This window comes from Tiliqua scincoides, chromosome 2 (assembly GCF_035046505.1).
Source record: "Tiliqua scincoides isolate rTilSci1 chromosome 2, rTilSci1.hap2, whole genome shotgun sequence".
Lineage (NCBI taxonomy): Eukaryota > Metazoa > Chordata > Lepidosauria > Squamata > Scincidae > Tiliqua > Tiliqua scincoides.
Genome location: NC_089822.1, coordinates 156,999,364 through 157,016,241, shown reverse-complemented (window position 1 = coordinate 157,016,241; position 16,878 = coordinate 156,999,364). Strand labels below are relative to the sequence as shown.

The window sequence follows — 16,878 nt, the reverse complement described above, 5'->3', positions numbered from 1 at the left end:
AAGTAACTGCTTGGTAAGTCAAGCTCTACTCTTCTAATTTCCAAGCTGGAGTGGACGTGCGATAAAAATTCTTGACGCTGTTTGGCAGGACAGTACAGCTTACCAAGCGGTTATATGCACACCACGATGGGTTGCCCATGTGGTAAAATGGTCATCTGCATTCACCCGCTACAGGTTTTTAAAGGAGTGTAACAAAAAGGATTTTTCAGACATCTGCTAGGCTCATCACAGGCTGCCACCATACAGTCACAAGCCAGTTGTGCACAGTTCACTATGAGAGGCAGCAGCTACTTGGATACACTAGTGCACACTTGGGTCCCTAATTACATGATCCACTTAGAAAGAGGGAGAAGAAGCAGCAACAGAAGAAGTACGGCTTCCATGGAAATTTGCTCAGCAGTGCATTTTGGATGAAAGAAACCAACAGATGCTGATGCCATCCATGAAAGAGAGTGGAAATATCACTTAAGGCCACAAGACACATTGTACATGTCTTAGCTGGCACCCTTCAGTCTCTGAAGACTATGGTATTGTGCTCTGAATGGTGGTTCTGGAACAGAATGTCCTCTCCAGTGCGCAAAGCCTGGGTAAAGTAGGTATGGAGGATACCCATGCAGCAAATCCCCCCTCCACGTCGCTGAAATGGTCCAATGGAAAGGCAGAAGCCAATATGGTTGGTTCCAGCGATGTCGCAGGAGTTGCCAGAACGTGACTGTGTTCAGCCATGAACTGCCTCAGGGACTCCGGCTCCAGATTTTGCCTCGAGGTTGACTCCTGAAGCCTTTTCCATAACTGGATGTAGCCACAAGGCAGTGGAGGTTTGGGATCAGAGTTTTCCTTCTCTCAGATGAGCTGCCTTCCTAGGCTAACAAGTCCCATCTACCTGGTGGCTGTTTAGTTGCCAATTACGACAAGTACAGCCAAACTGAGGGCCTATTCTTATCCCCCAGCCACCAGGGGTGATGTCTTAGTAATCCTTACTAAATACACTTGGAAGAGAAACCTGGGCTCCACACTTAACAGTGAAAGTTCACATGCAAATAGGATTTATTCTTATTGTCACCGCTGGGTTTCCTTACCCCATTCTACACTGCCCAAAGTCTGTAAACCAAATATATCCAGCTCTGTCTACGCCTTGATCTTTTCTAGTCAGCCCAGCAATAGATATTTTCAATGGATACTGTGGCAGGAATTTTCTGGTATCCACTTGAAACAAGAACTTGCTACTCTACCACATGCCCCTGCTGCTCTGACAGAAAAGTGAAAAAAGCAACAGGCTGAGATCTCACTGCTCTCATAGCTTGTCAGCTAGTGGAACAGTTTGTCAAAATCCAAACTAAAACAAATTTCTGCCCAACTGGCTCAGCATACCACATAGGGTAAATCAGTGGTCTTCAACCTTTTCATGCCACAACCCCAATACATAAATAAAATATGAGACTGGGGACCCACAGTTGATCCACCCCCTCTCAGGATGCTATCCATCTACCCCCCCCATACCTATAATGCTCTACAGTGAATGTTTGCTCATTGTAACCAAATATTCCTATTAGAGAGAACAAAAAAGTTACCTTGAAGCCTGGCACCAGTGAAGGCTATCTGAGTAGAATTGATAAGAACCCTGAGCAGTACTGGGACACAATTACCTGGTAACTGAAGGGGTACACCAGATGCCTCCCCCTTTACCTGGTGGTGCTCTAGCCCAGTGGTCTTCAACCTTTTTCATTCCCATAAGTTGCCACAACCCCACAACTGAGGTCCATTAGGGTCCCAAACAAGATTGAAGAATACTGAGCTAAATGATGGAGCAAATTAACACCAAGTTGAGAAACTGTTAAGGAAAGTCTACTATAGATGTAGTTTCTATTTCTACTATGTGTGGTGCCTCCCTCTATTACAATATCCCTCTATCTAATATTTAAATATAGGAATTTAACAGGTTTTGTTGCTTGACCCCAAAACACCACAAGAGCATATACAGAGTGCTACTACACCCCTAGATCTCAAACTCCAAGATTACAGAAGAGATATTCTCAGTCATAAGGCATACTACTTTTACAAGCTGAAATTCCTGTATTTTTTTTTATTTCGGGGGGGGGGGGGAGCATATGATTTTTTTGGGAGAATAGTCACATCTATGCAGAATCCTGCTATCACCATCTCTGCTGCTGAACAGAATGGATATAACAGCCCATTCAATCCCTCTTGATGCATTTTCAGTACCTGCCCTGCTGTTCCTGCTATAGTTAAGTAGCCACTGTATTTGCACAAGAAGATCTTCTGGATTCCAAGCCTTGGATCATCACTATAAGGATCGAAGGAGCCAACCTAACAGGCAGGGTGACATGACATATACAAAAAAAAAACATCACATGAGCCACAAATAAAAAATTTACATAGCAGAAAAACGGTTTGCAACTACAGTGGGCCCTTGATATCAGTGGGGGATCCATTCCAGGACCCTCTGTGGATAATCAAATCTGCAGTTAGCCCTTACAGGACCTGCACACAGCCTCCCCACGCCCCAAAAGCCACTTCTGGTCACATCAAGAATGTCCTTCAGCTATGGAGTTGGCACCTGTGTTGAGTCAAATCCGCAGGTTCCAAAATTGTGTATAAGAAGGGCCCACTGTATATATACACACACAGCAGGCCTTGGCTTCATCTGAACTATGACCACCTCACCTTACGCAGTGGAGGCCATTCATCCTCTGTCTGATTCATGTTGTCATTGGGATCAGCATCTGTGAGGAATACCCTCACTGTGCTCAACTTATAAAGGAGGTGAAGGCAAACCCCAGATGCATTCCAAAAGCGCACTGTGCCATCTTCGTGCCTGATGGAAAGAAATTAAGGGGGACAAATGGTCAATCTATCACAGCTGCCTATTTTCCAGATAGTGACACAATACTGAACTTTCATCTACTACGTAATCCAGTCAAACAGAAGAATTTCTCAACAATTCTGAAAATACTTGCTATGTGAATGGGAAGATAACACTCCTCCTTTCTACATTGCTTTATGGGTTGCAGAGGATTCTGAGGTATACACAAGAGCACGTGGTCAGTTCATGGGTGTTGATCACAAGTCTATTAAGCCTTAATGTTGCTAAGCAGAAAACTCAGACCCAGAACACACCCAAACAGTCCCATGGTTGGAGACTGAAGGGGAAGATCAGTGGTAAGCTTGTATCTTTCAGGTAAGCTTGCTTGATATTACCTGCTAATTGGGTAAGAGGCACTTTTTCAAGTGGGTGCTCCTTTTTTCAGCAGGGGGAGAGTAACTGGCCCACCTCACCCCAGCACTGTCTGTTCTAGTGGCTGTCTGCTGGTATTCATTTGCATCTTTTTAGAGTGTGAGCCCTTTTGGGACAGGGAGCCATTAGTTATTTGATTTTTCTCTGTAAACTGCTTTGTGAACTTTTAGTTGAAAAGCGGTATATAAATACTGTTAATTTAATTAATGTGTAATTAATTAATGTGCAATTAATTAATATTACACATCTCCAATTAATCCCTAGAATACAGACAATACAGTATTCTCTAGAATACAGTTTGTCCAGACATTTAGTTACCTTCCATATTCTGTTTAAGCATTTGTAAGGGTCTGGGCTAGATAGGTTTTTGTTCACTGTAAATCACCTCTCTAGAAAGCTTGTTGCATTGCCCAACAGCTCAGGGCCAAGCTAGATGCAACTTTAATCATGTCACTGGCTGGGACATGCTTGCTTTCCTCCCCTGATAAGTAAGGCATGTGGGGGATCATCCCAGACATACTATGCACATAAAAGCAAGGATGCCAAGACCAGTGACTTAAGAGTTACATCCAATTCAATTCTTAAGAAATAAAAGGCTCAATCACCGCAATGAGCATTTAGAAAGTCTGACAAGAATAATCTGAGCAAGTATGATTTGTGCAAGAAGTGGTTTGCAGTGGTGCAGTCAGAAGATTCATGCGTCATGTCTTCATCAGCAGACATTCTATTGGCTATAGCAGAAGGTGAAGCAGGACAGCAAGTTCCTCCTATTAACTCTGCCTGGATCAAGTGCTACTTCCTCCTTTCCCAGGGTTGACCCCTATAGTGGCCATGCCACCTGGTCATAAGGTAACCATATAAGAGAATCTATAACTGAATGTATTTGTTTTCTTCTTCTTGTTTATGTTCTACGAGTTCTATGTTCTACGTTCTTGTTTATGTTCTCGTATTTTATATGACGACTGAGATCGTTTACAACTGTAAAATGAAAATGAGAACCACCTTGAGCACTCGGGCAGAAAAGCAAGTAGAAGTGGCTATGTGCACCTTTATGCAGCAGGCATTGGAAGTACCAAGTGCCTGTTTGTTGGGAAAAGATTATTATTCATTCATCCAAAATCATAGCAATACTTCTGAAATTACTGTGTTCTACACATAGTGCTCCATGAAGTTTGGTGAACAGGCCAACTCAATATCTCTCTCTCCATTCTTAGGAAGAAGCTTCTCAGAAGCTTTCCTATGCTACTCTCACTTTAGGAGGAACCTGGATCTTTAAGTGAGAAAATTAATGAGAATCTTCTATATCAGTGGTTCCCAAACTTTTTAGCATTTGGACCCACTTTTTAAAACGATACTGTATTGGGATCCACCTAGGTTTACCAGATTTCTTAAAAAGGAGTTATAGAAAAAAATAACATTTTATTTATACTAATAAATACTTATCTCCCTATATTTATACATGCTTGCAAACTGCAGGAGCTGAGCTCTTTTCAGGGTAATTAGCAGCTACAGTAACTGATTTCTGAACAGCCTCGGGGCTTGAAGCAGTTAGTTATCTGATCTTTCCATCACCCTTTGGAGACCCACCAAAAAAATCAGGTCACAGCCCACCAATGGGTTCTGACCCACAGTTTGGGAACCACTGTTCTTCATAATTTTGCAGGGGTATTAAGCTTTTATTTGAAGTTCCAGTTCAGAAAAGCATCAACAAATGGCTGACTTAGGGTGTAGAGCCAAGACAGTGAGGCTACTACAACAACACCATTCTCTTAATGTTCTCCTTTTACCAACGAACAGTTTGCTTCAAAGTTTATAACTTCAGAAGAATTATCAGATAGCAATGAAATTGTATACGAACTGGTCCATTGTCAAAGTAATCAGTGCTTTACTTCCCATTGCACAAGTCATGACCCTCACTCAATGTTGACCAGCAATTCTAGACTGAGTGAGTGAAAGCGAGATGGTTCCTGAAACTGAGTGACTTTGATGGTCTTCACAACATTAACAGCATTTCGGTTTTATACTTACCCTGTAAGCAGCAAGTCCCTCTGGGGAGGATCTGGAGCTTTGTTTGTTCCTCCATTGATTGGCCATTGCTAGAAAAACAAATTGTGACAAAAATGTACACTTGTATATGAAGTTGTAAATACATATGCAGAGAAGGAGTGGGAAGAGGGAGCAGAAAGCATTAAACATCAAATCTACAGATTATGCTTTGTTTGGATTACGATTAGACATCAGTTTTAAGGTTTTACTAGCCAATTCCTTTTTGCTAAGGTTTAAATATAAGGGTGGAGGGAATCCATTAACCTACATTCTCTCTGCACGCAGCAGCTGCTGCAGGAAGCTCAGGGTATTTGCCAGTCCTAGCTGAAAGAAGTGTTCTGAAATGAGACTCCCTTTTTACTGGGAACAGCAAAGGCTGAAGAACATTATTCTCAACTTTGTGTTTCTTAAATACCAACCTCCCAGTCGTCTGTCTTGAATTAATAAATCCTATGCGGTTGTCTGCATTCAGATGTGTGCACAGAGCGAGAGTATCTTGTAATTAAGGTCGAGAAACCCACCCTCATTCCTAAATCCCATAGCTAGTTATGCAGAATTTACAAGGTTTTATTTTTGTTATTGTATAACAAGAAAAAGGAATTAAAATTGTATTCTGTAAGAAGGAAGATCTAGATTCAGAGAACACTGGTCAATGATAGACACACAACAGAGTTAGAGAATTGTGAAGGGTCAAGACAAATCCAACTCCTCCTAGACTCGAGGAACTGAGAGTAGCTTCATCCGAAACTTTAAACACAAGCTTCAGATTTTTCCTCTAGTGTTATCTGAGCACTAGTAAAGGTGCCCTTTAAAAATGGGGCCAAGATAATTTTAGAGGTTTCATGGGAGGTATTTTATTCTGTGTTATAAAATTCACCCCAAGTTTGCCCATAGCATTATACAGCCAACCAAATTATGGACTACAGGAGCAGTGTAGTTAATATGAGATTCTAGCGCCCAAATGGCATCTTCCCTTCCTCCTGCAATTCTTTAAAAAGAAACATTTTCTCTTTAAAAAAAAATCTAATTTGAAGAGCAACCCAAACTTCAGTGCTATTTTGAGAATATACATGCATCCACTCTCTCTCTCTCTCTCTCTCTCTCTCTCTCCCCAAATCCATTTGACTTTCCCCAGTGCCTGCAAGAACATGAGAAATCATACCATATTTGAAAAATGAGAGTTCTGTTTGCTCCCTGCACTGATTATCCTTTCCCATAACTTCAGAGGAATATTGGAGACGTGGTGGGAACAAGTGATGGCAGAGCAATGAAGGGATGCAAGATATGGAGGTTGGACAGAGGGCCAACCTGGAGACTTCAGATCTATTACCACCAGCTCTTCTTCCGCTAACACCACCATTGCAGATGGATCATCAAACTCTGCAAAAAAAAAAAGATAATTTGACTCAGTGTACAAGACTTTAATCATTTGGGGGGTGGGAGAAACAAACATGGAGTGTTTTACAAGTTAGGCAATTAAGAAGCAGGTCAAGGAACTTCATGGCATTTTTAACTAACAAGCATATAAACAAGCAACTTCCAGATGATTATAGGACCTTCTCCTGAGTGTTACTTCGCAATTTATTTCTATACCAATCACATTTTTAACACATTTGTTTGATTAAACGATAGTATCAAGAAATGTGTGCTGTATCCACAGGACATTACCTTGAATGAAAGGATCACGTAGTTCTACAATACCATTGTGCTGCATTCTCACAAGAATGTTTATATCCCACACTCCAAGTGGTTGTTAAAATAGTATTAAAGTTCTCTCTCTCTCTCTGACAAGTAGCACCAGTCAAAAGTTCCACAGAAGCAATACCCAACTAATAGCAAAGCAATGCACTCATAACTAGCAGCAATAGTCAGGGCTCTTAAGCTGGACAAGAGAAAAAAATGTATTCAGTCGTCACTAGACATTGATAGGAGATTGACAGCCTTATACCCTGGATCAGGAAACTTCAGACTGGGTGCCACCACACAGAAGGCCTTCTGTGAGGGAAGAGAGCATGTGCAGGAAAATGGCAAAACAGGCATCATGCCTAATGGTTAGCAACGGCTCTTCCATCCTTGCTCTCCCCCTTCCCTCTCCCTAAATATGAGGGGTTTGGTAAGTCTCTGCGGCCACCACCGAGGCAGGCCCACCAGACACAGAGGTCACCTTGGCAAGCCTTTCTCCCCAAGTTGAAGACGGTTTCCCACTTACACAAGAGCCAACGCATAGTAGCAAGAACCAAGTGAACCTGGGAAGGCATGGCAACAGGCTTTCTCCCCAATAAACCAAGGGCACAGATAATTCTCAGTAAAACTGAAAAGAAGTTTAAGGACTGACACCAACAAGGTAAAATAAAAGGAAGTGGAGGAGCAAACAGTGACACTTGTATCAAAAATGAAAATAGGACTGACCAAGTTGGGCGATTGGCAAAAAATGGGCATAAAGCTTCAGATAAGCAGAAATTCAAATAAAGCCCCTGAATGCAAGTTGTCAGATACTTTTCTATCCTTAGTCAATCATGCTCTCCAAAAAAAAGGAGAAGAGGGTCAGTTCCTGCACTGTTATCAGGAGTGAGTGCACCCATTGTTCATGCACATGCAATACATCAGCAACAACCCAGAGTTGGTCTGTGCGTGAATGTAAACCTTGGGTTGGAGTTAGGACTACCTAGGCATCCCATCCTACCCCTCTAGGATCCAAGAAAGAACACAGTAGGCACATCAGCCCCAGCTGGGCAAAAGCACCTGAGGGTCACAGCAGAAACTTGAACAGCTGGGCTCAGGAGCTGGGTTCAAGAGCTTCCAAACAGGAAATCTGCTGTTTCAAGGGGAGTACAACTCCTTCTCAACAAGCTAACAATTTGTGAACTGGGTAGCAGATCTCCTGAACATCTGTCTCACCAAATTTAATTTCAACTTGTGTGCCCTCATCCAGCCCATCACCGACTCTAGACAACCTCCACAGCCTGCTTAGTACCAGATGGAATGGCGATACAGAGCTGGTCATCATCTGCATACAGGCAGTGCCCAACTCCCTCCTGATGACCACTCCCAGCATTTCATGTAGATGTTAAACAGGGAGGGACAAAACCAAACTTATGGGACATCAAAGGCCAAAGAACATGACATCAAGGAGTTCCTCCTCCAAAGCCACCTTCTGGAGCCTACCCTCTAGAAAGGACTTGAAACTCTGCACAACATTGCCCAAACCCTGTTGGACACAAGTTCCAGAAGTCTGGAACCTTCTGGAATTCCATGGTCAATGGTACTAGTGTGGCAATTAATTACTAGCACGTGAGAATCAGTCATCATAGAGCTTTCATGTCACTTTAAATCTCCCCAACCCCACTGCTTTTGCACTGCTGAGAAACTCTTAATAGGATAACGGTTTAAAACTATTCACATTTCTTTTGATTTAAGGACCAAATCATCAACCATTAAGTGCACCAATAAAGTTATTTCGCCATATGTAGTGAAAGAAATTGAATACATTGGTGCTTTAGCCAACGTTACCTGTGTTGTATCTGATATAAATAAAAAGGCTGCACAGGTCATCTCCCTTCAGTATGCCAGGCATATCCAGCACCAAATGTACTGTGCTGACTCAGCAGTGACCCAGTTAGTTCTCCATTAGCCCATTTCTAGGAACTTAGGCCAATCCAGCAAACTAAGCAGCTTAACATGTAGCAGTGCTGCCGGTTCTGAGAACAGCTGATCGGTTTGAGAGCAAGAAAAATTTCATTACAAATTGGGAGCCTCTTGGCAGCTGTTGCAGAAGCTCAACATGGTTTTGCTTTTGAAAAGCAAAATACCCCTACATGACAGCATTCTGTCTTATCTGAAGTGTGCGCTAAAGTGTACAGTGACAACCAGAAGAGATTCCATTCTCTTATACACACAGTGCCATTGCAAAAACATGGCAGCACTTGCTTGCTGAGACAACTGTGGATGAATGGTCACACCAGTAGAATGCTAGCACTGCCATTACTGTACATGTTTAACAGGAATGAGAGGGGCTTCCTGTTGTGATGCCCACTCTGTGGGATTCCCCGCTTGAAGAAATTAGGCTTCCCCCTCCGCTCTTTTTGCTGTCTCTTACAGATGCTGTATACCAAGCCCCGGAGCCTTTGCTTTCTGAACCCTTCTGAGATAGTATGATGTTTTTAGCAGGATCCCTTGCCTTTGGTTTTTTAGGGTCTGATATCACCGCATCTTTTTGGAAGCTGCCTGGGACAGTTCCCTTTTGTGAAGGGGAAGGTAAGAGGAAAAATGCTTTGAAATAAAAATGGATAAGCAGGGGCACCATGAAGCCTAGTAAACCTACCAGATCCCATTCATATAGGAGGATCCACTGGAGGGCCTGCCTTCTGCACGCAGAGCCTCTTAAATCTGGAGCTGAATCCCATAACCATATTGCAAGAGTAATATTGGCCACTGCCAAAGATGCATTTTGTGCTCGAGTACAGATATATACATTAATATGGGCCGCACATGTGTTTAAAACTGACATTTCTCCCTTTAGAAAGGGGCAGCTGAGAAAGTTTGGCGCGCTGCTCAGATGCCATTTTAGATGAGAGGCACAGCAGTTTAATAGTTGCATATCCCATTTATAACTAACATGATAAAGTACAAAATGCTCTTCTATCCCCAATTACATAACACACCATAAGCAGGAGCACCAAACAGTCAGTGTTGAATGCGTCCTACTCAGAATGTGATCATTCAATAACAGCTTCCCAACACCAGAAGCACAATTACATAAGTAGTACTCATTAGTGTAAGTGGATTTGGTACACAATGAGTGACCTACTCCTTCATTCCGCTGTGTGAACTCTCTAAGGAGCATGTGAGGTGAGCCAAGGCAGATTCCCATTCAGCTGAGGCAGTCACTTACAGGGAAGCTGGCCAGCCACAAAAACCTCAGATAGCCAAACAACTTCCTGGACTAACTATGCAACAACTACAGCTTCCTCCTTTATTTCCTGTATGAACAGCTATACATCTGGCCGGCTGCTGAGCCACTAAGGCTCGGCTAGAACCCCAAACTTCCAATAACTTCATCTGCACTGCTCCTTCCTTGTCTCAGCAACCCCTTGGAGCAACCACTACTAAGGGAGAATTCTCCCACTATTTGTGGTGGATTTTTCCAACTAGGACCTCTCTGCACAGAAATGCAGCATGAAACTCACTGTACTGTCTGCTGACAGTTAGAGAGGGATGAGGTAAAAAATGCAATAAAGAAAAGTTCAAGACCCGCTGTGAAGCTTCCTTAGCCATCAAACTAAAAGCATAGTATTTTGTAGACATTTAAATGAACCTGCAGCTTTGCAACCATACAATGAACATTTTCTACTAAAACCTAACAGTGCATTTGTCAGTACTCAAGAGCCAACACTCATATTCAAGGAGAACAGGGCCAATCTCCTTCTCACTAACAAAGACAATATACTAAATGGTTCAGGCTCAAGGCCAGAGTAAATCCAAGCAGTAATTAAGGGCAACATTGCTGATGCACATTATGGAAAGGCTCTAGTGCCACAGAACTTTTTCTACCTCAAATGAAATGTCTATTCTATTCTCACATCTTATCTGGTATCCAACTTCTTCACAGTTTATATCAATTTTACATTTTGTCTAAAAGGTGGGTATTATACATGCACAATTCGGTTGCACTGACTAGCTACAAAAATGTACTTCGACATAGCTGACATTCTACGCATATCAACCAAAATCTGCCATTACCCACACATTGACACTGAACTACAACAGATCAGTTTCACCCAACTCCAGAAAAATTAAAAGCCCAGTGTCTACATACCTGCAAAAGGATCTGCATTGGCAATAACAAAGAAATCTATCACTCGTGACGTAAAGTCAAAGGCAGTTTGTTGATTGCCATGAATAACAGAAATGCTGTGCCGGTCACCATAGCTTGCCCGTGGCATCCCTCCTTGAAATATGATGTAGGGAAGTCTTAAATGGAAAGAGAAAAAAAAGTCACACAAGTTTTAAGTACCTTCTTCAACTTAAACACTATAGTTAAATTAAAACTGCCAGAAAGGAGATCATCTTCCTTTTGGAAAATCAGCCGATAAAAACTCTGAACTTAGAACTTCATCTCTCAAAGCTGCAAGTCAACAGCAATGGTATTTATCTTTAAGGCCCTAAACATAAAGGGCTCTGAGAAGGACCACCTTCTGCCTCAACATCCCTGCCAATAGATGCTGTCCAAGACTGCATGCATTCTTAACTTCAAAGCTTAGGCACGTGGCGCTCAGACTATGAAACTCCTGGGCATGTTGGCTTGGCATCACCGCTATTTTCTTGCAGGTTTAGACAAAGTCCATCCTCTCAGGTTTTTAAGCATACATAAGTTATATATTCTTCCTTAGTCTTTCCCATCTCCTTTTTCTGCTGTTTCCAACTGCTCTGATGTCTGGACAAGTCAGTATAAAAATTGTGTAAACAATAAATTAAACTCAAAAATGCCTCCAAAATATTCCAAAACGCATAAAAGTCACCCCACTGTCTCATTTAGTTAGCTCACATTCTCTTTGCTGCCAAGTCAATCCTCAGTGTGATGTACAAATAATTAGCTGGAAAAACAGTGCATTGCTATTGTTACGCAGACTTCTGGCATTCAATATCCTTCTATTTAGTTTTTAACCCTTTCTTTAATCTGTTGTGAATGCTGCTTTTATCTTGCATTGATGGTGATCTTTAACGTTGATATGGAATCTTGTTTCTGTGGCAATTTATAAGCTGCTTCTGTGGCATTTACAACAAAAGAACACAAATCTTAATAAGACACAGAAGCAGTAGTTCTGAATGATTGTGTTAAAATACAGCTTCTTCAACATTTTGATGAGCTGTCATGAGACTACATAACCTCATCTGTACAACCTCATTACAGAGTTCAGATAACACAACAAAAGGCATGTGGTTACCTCTCACCTTGCAGATTTTAGAAAGCAGCACTTCTTACGAAAGAACCCAAGTCTAGAGTCTATGGAGAACAGCAGATAATACAATCAGGTCTAGAAGGGCTTACCCATTCTTTGTTGTTTGCCAGTAAATCTTGGAGATGGCCTTGCAGGGGAAAGGACCTAAAAGGGTAGATTTATAAGATACTATAGTTAAAATGCACTCTTACCTTAATGGAAAATTCACACAAACTATGAATGTAGGTAGACAATGTTTTTGTTCTCTCAATCTGACAAATGAAAAAACTGCTAGCTTCCCTTTGCAGAGGAAAAGTAACTCATTACAGTACTTGCACATCCGAATAATGTCACCACACTGACCACACTGTTACTGTAGTCAAAGAAAGCGAATGAAGGCTGCCTTCCCAAGACACTGTGAACTGAAGGCTAGAAGGAGGTAATGCTTGTATGAACATTCACACACTAACGCATCCTGAACAGGTTTAGTTAGTCAATTTATTTCCCACCTTTCTTGCCAAAGGACATTCAAGGTAGCTCACAACAAACCCCAAAAATTATAAATTACATCAATACCACCATATTAAAAGCCAACCAATGTTAAACAGGAGCAATAAAAACCATTGGTTGTAAAAAAAAAAAATTAGTTAAGAATCAACGAGCACCACTCTACAACCAGTGAGTGTACCCTTAAAAACCCTACTGGGTTCCAAAGTCTTTATGGAAAAAAAAAGTCTTCAGGCTTTGCTAGAAGGCTTCTAAGGAGCAGTTCTCAACTCAAAGGGAATTCCATAGAAAAGGTGCCACTATCGAGAAGGCCCTATTTCTGGCTGCCGTCCCCCAACCTCTCTTAATAGCAGCACATCGAAAAGGGTCCTCTCAGATGAACAGAGAGCAAACTGGATTATAAGAAGAGAGGTGGTCTTTCAGATATTTGGTAGCAAGCTGTAAAGGGCTTTAAAAGGTCAAAACCAGCACCTTGGATTGGGCCCAGAACCAAACTGGCAGCCCATGCAGCTGCCAAAGAAACAGAGTCACATCATCAACCATGAACAAACATACAAACTGCCGCCTTTTGTACTAACTGCAAATACCAGACTGTCTTTAAGTGCATCCTAGACAGAGTGTTAAAATAGTCTAATCTTGATGGCACCATGGCATGAATTACTGTGACCAAAGCCAACTGTGACAGGTATGGCCACAGCTGGTACACCAGCTGATAATGGGCAAAGGCACCTCCGACCACAGCTGACACCTGGCATCCAGGAGCAGTTGTGAATTCAGGAGAAACCATGCCACAGACCTGCTCTTTCAGTGGGTTTCTAGCAGATTGCCTTCTGACTCCTATAGCTTGAAGCCAACAAACTATTCACTGAAATGTCACCCATCAGGTGCTACCACTTCACAGCACCCTTCCAGGGGACTTCTCCAATTTAGTGTCAAGACTCTCAAATTGAGCCTACGCAACTTGAGACCCAGCTAGCCAATGCAGCCCACCAGCCATATAAATAGAGCCTCCAAGTGCATAACAATTGCTGATTTTGCTGTCTTGGGCAGGCAGCACATACATCAGAGCACAGTAGTGCAAACCACGGCCTGGGAGCCAGAGCCGGTGTTCATATGAATCTGTCCGCCTGGTGAACAAACCTTTAGGATTTGCTTGGGCACCGTGCAAAGTCCCCTTAGATCAAGGGACAGGGATGCTCTGGGCAAGTTGCATCTGCCCGGACGTCCTGTCACATGGCCTTCAGACAATGTGACTGCCCAGAGCGTCCCTGTCCCCCAAACGAGAGAGACTTCACAAGGCACCCAAGCAGAATGCTCAGATGCAGTCCAGATGGAGACCACATTCTGGGTGCGTAGTGGTTGCAACTTTGAGCGCCATTGCACTGGAGAATAGCGCTCCAAAACTGACTTGTAGGCTATATTTAGCTTGGTGGAACACAAGTTGTATAGACTCTTTCAGTGCCAAATCCAAATGTTAAAACCATAATATCAAAGCAGTGTGTTATACTGACCATAAGGCAATCTGCTTTCCAGGGGCTCAGGCTGTCTATCGTCACTTGAAATTGGCCACTGGGTGTAACTCCCATCATAATGGCAACTGATGATCTGATGACCATTCTTCTGCCAGAAGAGATTTTCCAGTTGCTAGAGAAACACAGAGTTCATGGTAGCAAAAAAAGAATTTTATCACACTTTAGTAGACTACACGCAGTTTAGTGAACGAGTGTCTGAGAACATAAGTAAAATTGTTTTCTAGTCCTCATGGGTAAGGGGAAAAAACATAGTGGAAGAACCTGGCAAAATGCATTAAAGGATGGTATTTGGAAAGATTTTCGGTAGGAGGCAACGTCCTCTTTCCCCACTGGCCCTACTCTCAACTTCATTAACCCCAAACTACAAAATTCTCCCTTCCACCCTAGTAATCCTCAACATTCAGAGTTTATTCCAAGTTAGATTCTCCACCACACAACTTATTGGGACAGAAAATGATGCAGCATACTTGCTGCCACAGAGACAGATACTGAGGAGATCTGCAGCTGAGGGGCTAGATATACATTGTTTATAAAAACTGAGTCCTGATGACACGTTATTTTTCAAGAACCTTCAGGGAGATTCTGAGTGAAGTAACAGCAGTTGGGTAAAGGGTTACAGTGTTTTAAATCCTCTTCCCTACTTTAAAGAGAACACTACCAAGGTTACATTATACATTATACATTATACAACACATGCATAATTAACCCCCAAGCAGGCCACCTTATGATGATTTTGAATGCAGGAGTTCTCTGTTTCTTGCTGTATTTCCCAGGAAGGAAAGGATTTCATGGGCCTGATCCAAAACCTCAGAAGGCACTAGTACCTGATTGCCAAGAAAATGATGTGTTGCTGTGTTATTTATCAAGTCCCAGATGGCAATGAGACCTCTGCTGTACCCAATCAAGATTCGATTGGGGTTCCGGGAATGTTCCTGTAAGGCTTCCACCAATTCAAGGGATCGCCTACCACGATACTCTTCTGGCACTCTGAGGAAATTCAAAAGTGCACCTCAGAGTTGTTAAACATTTTGACAGCCAACAAACTAGCTAAAACGTTGAACGACTTGAAGGAAGCAATTGGAAATTCTATCAGCAAGTTCCTCCTTTGCTCACTCTGCGCATAACAATTCAGGCACCTCATGCAGTAGGGTACCAACTATGCTGCTTCCCCACCCAACCACCCTCATAACTGTGATTTATAATTCAAACTTGAAACTATCTGAATCTAATTGTAGCTTTCCCCATCAACACAGAAACCTAAAATGGCACCCTTGAGTCATTGGATGCTCAGCCCAAGCGCCTGGGACAAGAGACCTGGGGTTCAATCCTATCCAACTTTCTAGCGCTGATGCAATAAGGCATCTGCTGAATCCTGCATTGGAGGGGCAGTCACAGAGGCCTCCTCAAGGTAAGGTAATGTTTGTTCCCTTCCTTCAGGACAGCCTTTCAGCTCCATCTGCACTGGAATGCTGGAGTTGTACTGACCATTTAGCTTTAATCTGCTGACCAAAACAAATTCAGTGCGATATCTTAGAATCCTTGCTAATTAGATGCCTGCCACCTGGAGCCACACTATGAAACAGTGTCTATGCTTACCTTTGCAACACAGCCTCCGGAGTGATGGTCTGGTCTTCAAGGACTCTGAAGGATGGAAGCTCCACCACAAAGACATTACCACTTTCAGTGCCAAGATACAGAAACTCCTGTGAGGAATGTGCGAGGATTGCTGTTACCTGGGTAGCACTTGGAGAGGAACTGTAGATGAGGAGAAAGAATAAAGTTGGATAAGTTGATTAATTTCCCCTTGTATAATGAATGCCCTGGTTTCCACTTGCCCCACTTTAGGATTTTTTTAGCTCCCACCCTCAAGGACTTTGGGAAACTGTAGACTCCAAAAGGGGCTACCTGGTGTCCTAAATGGAGTTTTTATCTGAAGGACTTATTATCCTCTGAAATTCTTTCTTTGAAATGCCATTTCCAAAAAGCCACATGTACAAGATGTGCGCCGATCTTTTTCATGGCTATGGTTTATTGAAGACAACAGCTCCTAGCCAACCCACCTTCTGAGACAGACATGGACTATTAAACCATGATTCACATTACACCTGAACTGGGCCCTCCAAAAGCTGGTTGTAGTTTGAAAAATACAAGCAGCATTGAACGAAGCTGCTCTGGGTTTAATTTCGTAGCCTAATTTTGATGGCAGAGGAGATATTCCAGTTACCCAGGCGGCCCTCGGAGTGTGAAGTGTCTTTCCTCTTGCAGTTCAGATGCATTGCTATGGACCTGTTTCAGGTTCCATAAGTGCAAACTGTTGTCATCCAGCAAGGTCACTAACTGGCACTGAAAATTAAAAGAAAAAACCAAGCAGCCTTTAGATTGACATAGCTTTTGAAGAGTTGTTGAGCTGTCTTGCCCAGCAACTATCTTCATTAAGCCACAACACAGGACATACATATTGAGACATTCAAAATTATGCACGGGTAGGATAGAGTGGCTAGAGAGATGCTCTTTTCCCTCTCACATAATACCAGAACCAGGGAACATTCTCTAAAATTGAGTGTTGGGAGAGTTAGGACAGACAAAAGAAAATATTTCT

At 42.5% G+C, this 16,878-nt stretch overlaps 1 protein-coding gene across 3 annotated transcripts in view; it reads right to left on the bottom strand.

Annotated features, from left to right (window-relative positions):
- Positions 1 to 16,878, bottom strand: part of LLGL2 (LLGL scribble cell polarity complex component 2) — a 65,742-nt gene that overhangs the window by 17,100 nt on the left and 31,764 nt on the right. For all 3 annotated transcript variants that reach the window (XM_066615878.1, XM_066615877.1, XM_066615879.1), the window contains 10 exons: positions 16,504 to 16,622; positions 15,876 to 16,034; positions 15,104 to 15,266; positions 14,259 to 14,391; positions 12,351 to 12,405; positions 11,118 to 11,272; positions 6,465 to 6,682; positions 5,285 to 5,352; positions 2,686 to 2,836; positions 2,224 to 2,328 (listed from right to left, as the gene is read on the bottom strand). In XM_066615878.1, the coding sequence (XP_066471975.1) occupies positions 2,224 to 2,328; positions 2,686 to 2,836; positions 5,285 to 5,352; positions 6,465 to 6,682; positions 11,118 to 11,272; positions 12,351 to 12,405; positions 14,259 to 14,391; positions 15,104 to 15,266; positions 15,876 to 16,034; positions 16,504 to 16,622 (1,326 nt within the window). The remainder of the gene's footprint in view (positions 1 to 2,223; positions 2,329 to 2,685; positions 2,837 to 5,284; positions 5,353 to 6,464; positions 6,683 to 11,117; positions 11,273 to 12,350; positions 12,406 to 14,258; positions 14,392 to 15,103; positions 15,267 to 15,875; positions 16,035 to 16,503; positions 16,623 to 16,878) is intronic.